This window comes from Notothenia rossii (genome assembly GCF_949606895.1).
Source record: "Notothenia rossii genome assembly, chromosome: 10".
NCBI lineage: Eukaryota > Metazoa > Chordata > Actinopteri > Perciformes > Nototheniidae > Notothenia > Notothenia rossii.
This window is the reverse complement of record NC_136908.1, coordinates 39,377,697-39,386,424: the sequence shown is the minus strand read 5'-3', so window position 1 is coordinate 39,386,424 and position 8,728 is coordinate 39,377,697. Positions and strand designations below refer to the sequence as shown.

Here is an 8,728-nt window from a genome sequence, read left to right as displayed (position 1 = left end):
ATCACGGCAAATTTCGTTCGCGCCTTTTCTCAGTGTTCTGGATTTACCACTTCACATCCTGGTCGATCCATACGCATACAAATTATATAGTCCCTCAAATATCCATCTATTCTCCCAGAAGATGGGATGTATTTTGCAAAACAGACAGTTATTCGATCGTTTTTCCCAGTTCGACACCCTTTCCTGTCCCTCGATGCCCCCACTAGCGCTGGTTAAAATTACTGCCGTTCAGCGACCTACAAACGGTTAAACGGATCTGCGAAAACGAGGACACGCTGTCAATCTCTGGAACGTTAGGCCCAGCGCCGTATAGACTGAGAGTTATGTCATCTCCGTTCACTCCAATGGACCACTTTTTTACAGCAATGGCGGATCGTGGAGCCTCTCAATCGTTCCCCGGAAGTTAGCGCCAAGGCTAGCAGAGCTGTAGAGTTGCAGCATAATAGACCGTTCGTGACGGACTTTTAAAGGTAAGAAGAAGCTTAAAGATTTATATTGCGGATATTATCAGTACATCTGATTCAAATTAACATGTGTATTAAAGGATGTCAGTGGATTATCCCTAAATTAGTGGATTTAGGGAACGTTTACAGATAACAGATTAAGCTATACCATACCATAGTACCATACCAGCCTGTCCTCCTACAAAAAACGACCAAATAGGTCGATTGTTTAAGCAGTGTTGATCACGATATTACGACCCATAGCCACGTAGCTTTCCCATTATTCATTTCTAGCAGCAGTTTATTACAACCTTTTGTCACGTTTTGTCACGATCGTAATCCCGTGAACTTTAACCTTGCGCATCAATAAAAGTGCGACGAGCCAAGAAGATGAAGATGAAGAAGAAGATGAAGAAGAAGAAGGATTGTTAAAGAGCGTCAGAGCTTTACAAGTGGTAAATCTGATTTCTGTATTTCATTTGATTTGTTTACGCTTTTAATTAATCCTGTCGTTTTTCTACTAAGCATGTTTAACCACGATATTTCAGTTTTACGTTTTAGGGCTGGCCCGTGGCATAGGCAGTATAGGCGAATGCATGTTGTTAGCAATAGCATGGCTGTAAAGGTTAGCGCTTAGCGCTTAGCTTATATGCGCTAACGGATATGTATTGCAATATAAGAAGGTTCGTCTACAACAAGTTGTAGGGAGAGTTTTCTCCTTCGCACAAAAGGAGCTAAAATCTTGCCTAAAAACAAAACCCTTGGTAGCACGTGACATAACACATAACAATGGCAAAAGTATGTATATTCAGCTAACCAGACCAGGACATGATATGAACGTAAACAATGCGAAAGGAAATGGCACTTTAATAATAATAATAATAATAGTTGACATTTACATGGCGCTTTTTATAATGCACACACTTTTTCTTTCTTCGAAATGTCACCTAACATGTTGCATTAATGATAGTTAGGGTAAGTTCAACACTTGAATATCATCAGGTCATAGTTGTTTTACTACTTTAAACATTCGCTAATTCAACTTAAGTTTTGTGAAAGCATCACATCTAGTTAAAAAGAGAAATATATTTCCCTGTAATTACTGATTTACCTGGCACTTGATTGATTTTGGTGCCTGTAGTTTTATTTTGGCGAATGCTTATTTATGAAGCAACAATTAAATTACATGGTAGCACAGCTAATCTGAGTTCATCTGTTTGGTTTTTTTCAGGTCATCTATCAATTCAATTATATGAAGTAGCCTATTATCATAAAAAAATCAACGGTTCTTTTCAGAGCCATATTCCTCTTCCTACTCTCTTTCACCCCTCTCGTTTTCTTGTCTTTTGTTTTGTTTTTCTCCCTCCCTGTATGTCAGTTCATCCTTTGTTTGTTGTTGCCCTTTTTATCCTCACTTAAAAATGGCATCCAAGCAACTGAATGAATGGCTAGAGATAGGGAATGCCCTCGCAGATGAGTTGGCAAATAAGGCAAGTACAACATTATCCAAAAATGTATTATAACATTTACTCAAATGATAACAGACACACACATTACAAAGATGTGTGTGCAACAATTAAGGGAAATATATAATCTCTTTTATATATTTATATATTAAGATACCAAAGAAACCAAAGAAACCGAAGATACAGAAGATACCAAAGAAAATAACGCAAGGATCAAATGTTTCCTGGAGGAAGAGGGACCTGGATGGGAACATTATAGCCCAACATTGGAATAAGAATCGATCTGGTCTGTAAAATATAATCTAGTTCTAGTGTTTCATTAAGTTTTAATGTCGTTGGTCGGTCCTCAATAATGTTTCCCATAAATTCGTACTTTGTTTTATGCAGTTAAACCTTCCAGCTCTCAGAAGTCCCCAGAGGTCGAGGAGACACATGAGATTCCTCTACAGGTCCCAAGTCTTGGTATGCACAATGAATTCTTAAATTATCCTTCAACTTGAAATGTAGGTAATTGTTTGTAGTATGTAATAGCTTTGTTCATGATACATTGTAAAGTGAAAAGCCATGTATGGAATATCTTTTTTAAATTAAACTAAATTCCATGATTTGTTTTATATTTTGTTATTTTAGATCAACATCTTCAGACACTGAGAAACCTGTTGGGTTCTCTCACTGTCCCTGCATCATCAGAAGAAACACCCACTGCATCAACATGGACCCAAAGACAGTTGAAACGTGAACAAAAATTCAGAGCTGCAATGCCAGAGCTCCTTAATTTGAAATTGGCTGCAGAGATTGTCACTACACGTTCCTGTCTCCAATGCAAAACTGCTGATGCTGTGGTCCGGTGCTTGGACTGTGTTCCACCAGGAACTCCCTTTCTTTGTCCGGCATGTGACCCTATTATCCATGGTAAACATGTCTTCCATGACAGGGAAGCCATGTTTGATGGGTTTTACAGACCTATTCCTCCCACATCCTTAGTGGTTGTGGATGAAAGTGGCCAATATGGACTCTGTGAACAAGGTGGGTTCAAATAAGGTATTACATATTCCCTTACCATGGTTTCCTAATGTGCACTACATATACAGCGGCATCATTTTCACCATGTCGGAAGTTTGCTTTAACAGTTAAAATGTCTCAATTTGTATTGACTACATTTCCTAACATGTCCTAACATGCATATGAATCTCTGAAATTGTCTTTGCTGCAGTGTGTCTGCTTCCAATTCCTCCGCCATCCCAAATCTGCTTCTGTGGTCCAAGCCAAGATTTCACCATCATCCCAGGAAAGCAGACCGTGTTGGTGACTATCAATGGTTTGTTGCCACCAGAAGACGATCAAGCAGAAATACAGGATTACTATTATACTTTTGTCCTACATTGCATAGATAGCTGTCAAATTGCACATTTATATTTTTTCTCAGGTCCATACAACGTTCGTCTGCCTTCTGTGTGCTGCCCAATTTGTTCCGCCAAATGGTCCCCGAGCATAGGTGACTTGCTGGGATACAAATACTGGCCAGCAACCGACAGCTGCAAAATTATTTTTAACTTTGATGTGTTCACATCATTCGAGCAAATGAAATTGGCCAGCCCAGCATTATCCCAGCAAGTATTTATAAAAATGCTTGAACATCGATCGTTTTCCACAGGAAGGGTAAGAATAAAATGTGGTTTTCAAGATTTTTGAATACCAAACTTTTAATTAACCAAATGAATACCATTCTTTTTTCCAGACAGGCAGAATCTGTAGCGATATCTTCCACAGAGTCTTTCGGGAGTTTGCCTTCTGTAATTACAGACAAGAAGATCTATGCCTGGTGGAGCCCTTTAAATGCCCAGCATGCACACCTGACATGCTGGCTATTGCTGTAGATGGCAATAGAAAGCATTATCGCTTCAAGAAGTCCAGAGGGTCAGTGAAATCATATTCTCATTTTAGTTGTTGTTTTATTGACTAAGCTGAATGTCTTTGCTGAAATGTCTAACTTTCCCCAACTCTGCAATTTCTTTTTCCAAAGTTTGTAGACCATCAGAAAACAATAGTTGGTTTGAAATTACACATAATTATATAAATCCAATTCATAAACATTATTGTATATGACGCCTGTAAAGTTAACTCAACTTTAAAATGTTAAATGGTTGACGTTAGTTGGATATGTTGGAGCTAAGAACCAGTTTTGGATATAATCGCTTCATGAAAAATGTATTAAATTGCCCAGGAACCTTTTTCTATGCCTTCCTCTGCCCTATTCCATGCCCATCAATATAAAGGATGTACTTTTATTTGTACCTTTTTACAAGAAGTCAGTAAACTTTTCACTAATGTTAAATAATGGTGACAAAAGACTTTACACAGAATTACAGATCAAATTCACAAAGACCTTTTCCACATTTATGAAAATGTTATGGTAAAAGCAAATTGGCCACATTAAATAGAGGACACAATCAAACTTATGTATGTATGATAATGTTGCTTACAATGTCTTTCTCGAATTTCGTAGGACAGATGAACCGTCTCTATTTGATGGACTGTTCATTGCCCAGGACAGTAAAGTGTCTGCCTTTGTCGACAAAATCAGGAGCCAGATGACGATTGTAAGAATCTATTCAATCCCTTAACCCTTTATTTATTTTTCTTAGCACAGGGTTAAATGTAACAGATTGTGTCTATTTCAGAAAAGTGGTCGTGATGTTTGTGGACCGGCAACATTCACAGCTTGCAGAGAAACCTCACACAAGTCCAGGGCCAAGGTGGATGAGGAAGGACTGCAAATAGCTGTGTGCAGACATGGCATCTTACTACAAGGCCTAAATCACTACCGTGGTGAAATATATGCCTACCCAATGTTCCTGCAGAAGGAGCTGGCTGAAGTTGCGAATGCAACATTCTTTTGTATGGATGTTGCCTGCAGGTAGTTATAACTATTGCAAAATTGGAAGTGTTTGTGGGAAACGTGTTATCTATTTAATTCTTGCACATCCAGTAGATGTAAAGCAAAAAAAGCATTCATTTGGATAAATGCTGATGTTGGTTACAAGGATTGTACTGGTAATTTTAAGGACCTGGTTTATCTTTTTACTATTATGCCATCATGCAACTGGAAAAGCTAATTGATTTTGTCATTACAGGTACTGGCCTTATTTGGAGAAGATGGCAGCAAAGTTGCCTGAGCTCCAACCACTTACAGAGATGAAACCTTTTCTCTCTGTAATGCACGCCAAGGCCCACACAGGCAAATGCGAGGTACAGTATGCAAGTTAAACATTTGTGTCACTAGATTCAAATGTTTTAGAAATTGTAGTGCACATAAGAATATCATGTAGTATATTCTATTCAAGCCTGTGGAATAATTGTAATAGTTACAAATGTTGACAAAATTGTTACAAAACAGACTGTCACAAGGATAGGCTTCCAAAACCCATTATGTTTATTTTAGTAAATATATCCGCACTGTAGAAATAATGAATGAATAGAGCTTCAAATAACTGCAGTTGTGACATTGTAGTTCAAAGCATAATTCAATATCAGAACATTTTAACTTTCTGAAATTGCTCCTGACACTGATGATAACTAAAGATGTACAGTACAAGAAATTATAATATTGAACTAAATAGCTAGATCTCATTGTTTATGATTCTGAGCAGGTGAAGTGGGGTGGCAGAAGCCAGGAAGGTGCTGGAAATACTGTCGGCGAGGAAGTGGAACAGGTTAACAGCTTCCTCTCAAGGGCAGCTCTGACAACAAAATACATGACCAAATCAGGTTGGTAGAGGAAAACAAATAGTTTGAAGTAGTGCCACATTGTAAAGCTCATATGAATTTTCATGTTTTTGTGTTTACAGCTAGAGCAGATATGATAACCGTGCTGGCTATGCAATGGAACCACAGGAAGGTGGAGAATCTCCACAAGACACTCTCAAAGAGATTTGTCAAAGTAAGACGTCCATGCTGCATTTCAAAATGTATATTAAGACTATCCGAGTTTGTTGTTGTAGTAATTTAACACCATCCTTAGCTACATGTTGTTGAATTGAATGTATTCTGCAATCATTTCATTATGATGGCGCTGCCATGGCACACTGTTCTGCCAAGAGAGTCTCTGTTCTGTTTGTTTTTAATAAAGCACTATAGGTTGATTCATCTGAATTTCTGGATAATAATAATAATAATAATAATAATAATAATAATAATAATAATAATAATAATGTTAATCCTGCTTGATCTTGAAAAAAAAGGGAAACTAAGGTGATACTTGCCAACCTTGAAGAGAAGGTGTTTAGCATTTCATGTTGTTGTCTGGTCAGTTAATGTGCATAAAGGAATTCAGTAAAAAACAACCTTCTCAACCAACTGGAACGCATATTCACTTTTTCCTTTTAAACATTCTAACCAGACTACACAGAGAGCACAAACTGAAGTGGACAATCTTGAGAGTCTCAAGCAAGAGCTGAACATCTCCCTGGAGGACACGGAGCAGTGGGTGTTGGAGGTCAAGCAATGGGCAGCCACTGGTATGTTATATGATCACTGTGGTATAGATTTGGTTCCATATTTCCAAACATTTGGCTTCATGTTTTATGATTACACCTTGTTGTTTCTGTTTTCAAGAGAAACATGGAGCCCAGAGTAGCCAAGAGGAGCTCCAGAGAGAAATAGATGAAATTATTTATTCCTTCCGAAGAAAGAAACACGACCTCTATCGACAAAATGGTATTTATTATTACGTTATCTAGAAACAATATTTGTTTCTTGTTGTTGTTGTTTGTATTATTAATATTAGTTTATTTGTATTTTGTTTTACTTTACAGACAGCAACCAAACAAGGCAACGCAAACGGAGAAGACTGACAGAGCTCAAGAAGAAACTCAGAGAGAGGATACTGCAGTACAACACCATTGATGCCTGTTCAGAGAAAATTGACACAGAAGCAGCATGCGGTCTGTCTGAGGATGTCATTCTGCCCTGGGAGGCGCAAGGAGATGGTAAGAAACAACTTGTTTTTGTTTGCCCTAGATATTCCATAAATTCAGTTGAAGTACTAGAATACAATCACCAATGTAACACAGAGCTATCAACATAGGTGTCACAAATCATCATGATCACAACAAATCATTTTAAAATACTGATATTGAAAGGTCTGTATGATGTTGCCCTATCAAGTCTTAATAGTCTAGTCTCACTGGGACAGGCATATCTATGGAAACAGTAAAACCCTTCCTGACCACCCTGAACTGCATACTAATGTTGAATCTCAAGACATACTGAATGTAATTCTGCCAACATAGACAGAATTGAAAAAATTCAGCAAGCGGCGAGGTTGAATTTTTTTTTACCAGATTTTAAGGTTTTGGTCAATTTAATTAAAAAAGATTGAATACCAACTGATATTATTTGTTTTATTAGCCTTACCATTGTGGTTGTTATATTTTGTGTTTTTTCCATTATAGTGGTGAACCTGCGCACAAAGAGGCGACTTTTTGACCAGGTTATGCTGGTCAGGCGTATGGAAGAGGAGAAAGTCATCATTGTGAAGGAGATGACCCAGCATTGTCAAAATCTGAGGCAGGCACTGGACAAACTGGACCACCTCCTTCATCAGACAAAAGACGACATCAGGAACCAAAGTATGTTCCACAAATACCGATTTATAACATTTGCCACTGCCCCCCTCCCAGTGTCAAATGTCTATCACTGAATAGCATCTGTAATGATTGCATTTTTTCTGAATCACAAATCTTTTTAGCTAATATACAGCCTCGGAGTTAAACATTCAAATTGCTTATATGGAACCAACATCAATGCTAACTAAAAGTTGCCTTACATAGACTGTCATTTTGTCTTTTTATTTTAGTTTCTCCAAGCGATATAACAGAAGAGGGATACAGGGGACTGCACTGCTGTATTTTACACCATCAATATCTTCTGGAGCAGAAACTGAGCAGAGTCACCATCACCTACAGCTGTATTGGCTCGGACTCGTCTTTTCTCATGATGGAGGAAGACATTGAAGACGGTAATGAGGACGACGAACAGGACGGTGATGAGGACGGTGATGAGGACAACGAACAAGACGGTGATGAGGACGGTGATGAGGACAACGAACAAGACGGTGATGAGGACGGTGATGAGGACAACGAACAAGACGGTGATGAGGACGGTGATGAAGAAAACTAACAGGACGGTGATGAGGACAACAAACAGGACAACGAACAGGACTTAACAAGTCTATTGTGTTGTATGCATGTCAACGTATTAAAACGAGTATTACGATTGAATGGCTTGTTTATTACCTTTTTTTTTTATATGATCCTGCTTTGCATTTACTATGTCTGGTATTCAACTAAATGCCATTAGCAGTTATCAGTCACCTTCAGATCCGAGTTACCTCGAGGGCCAGAGGTTCCCCACCCCTGGTATAAGGTTTTGGTGATCACCCTTATTATCATCATGTCATTTAATCATGACCTGTTTAATTAGCCAATGCTTACATCCAAAGAATGTGTCTAGACTTTACTCCTACAGACACACACTAACAATACAAATTGAGCTAAGTAATACACTCACGAGCCACTTAATTAGGTACACCTTGCTAGGATGGGTTGGACCCCCATCTGCTTTCAGAACTGCATTAATTCTTCATGGCATAGATTAAACAAGGTACTGGAAGCATTCCTCAGAGATTTTGCTCAATATTGACCTGATCGCATCACGCAGTTGCTGCAGATTTGTCGGCTGCACATCCATGACGCAAATCTCTGGTTCACCACATCCCAATGGTGCACTGTAGGATTTGGATCTGATGACTGTGGACTG

General features: G+C 38.5%; 1 protein-coding gene across 2 annotated transcripts; it reads left to right on the top strand.

The window, feature by feature from the left end:
* The first annotated feature begins 644 nt into the window (after positions 1 to 644).
* Positions 645 to 8,190, top strand: LOC307022242 (uncharacterized protein). 2 transcript variants are annotated; one of them, XM_079654933.1, is made up of 18 exons: positions 645 to 898; positions 1,822 to 1,933; positions 2,063 to 2,195; positions 2,297 to 2,371; positions 2,540 to 2,935; positions 3,123 to 3,227; positions 3,336 to 3,568; positions 3,648 to 3,826; positions 4,416 to 4,509; positions 4,591 to 4,826; positions 5,044 to 5,158; positions 5,560 to 5,677; positions 5,758 to 5,849; positions 6,309 to 6,426; positions 6,524 to 6,625; positions 6,724 to 6,897; positions 7,363 to 7,539; positions 7,767 to 8,190. In XM_079654933.1, the coding sequence occupies exons 2-18, from the start codon at positions 1,865 to 1,867 to the stop codon at positions 8,087 to 8,089; spliced, it is 2,739 nt and encodes a 912-aa protein (XP_079511059.1). In that variant the 5' UTR covers positions 645 to 898; positions 1,822 to 1,864; the 3' UTR covers positions 8,090 to 8,190. The 2 variants fall into 2 exon arrangements, with proteins under 2 accessions (XP_079511059.1, XP_079511060.1); XM_079654934.1 differs by having other exon boundaries at positions 7,741 to 7,822.
* Positions 8,191 to 8,728: the final 538 nt, after the last annotated feature.

Excerpts from the sequence above, each read along its gene's own strand:
- LOC307022242 (XM_079654933.1), top strand. The coding sequence starts at position 1,865 with ATGGCATCCAAGCAACTGAATGAATGGCTAGAGATAGGGAATGCCCTC. Across the intron at positions 5,678-5,757 it reads AAAATACATGACCAAATCAG|CTAGAGCAGATATGATAACC; the intron begins GTTGGTAGAGGA and ends TTGTGTTTACAG. Across the intron at positions 6,626-6,723 it reads CGACCTCTATCGACAAAATG|ACAGCAACCAAACAAGGCAA; the intron begins GTATTTATTATT and ends TTTACTTTACAG.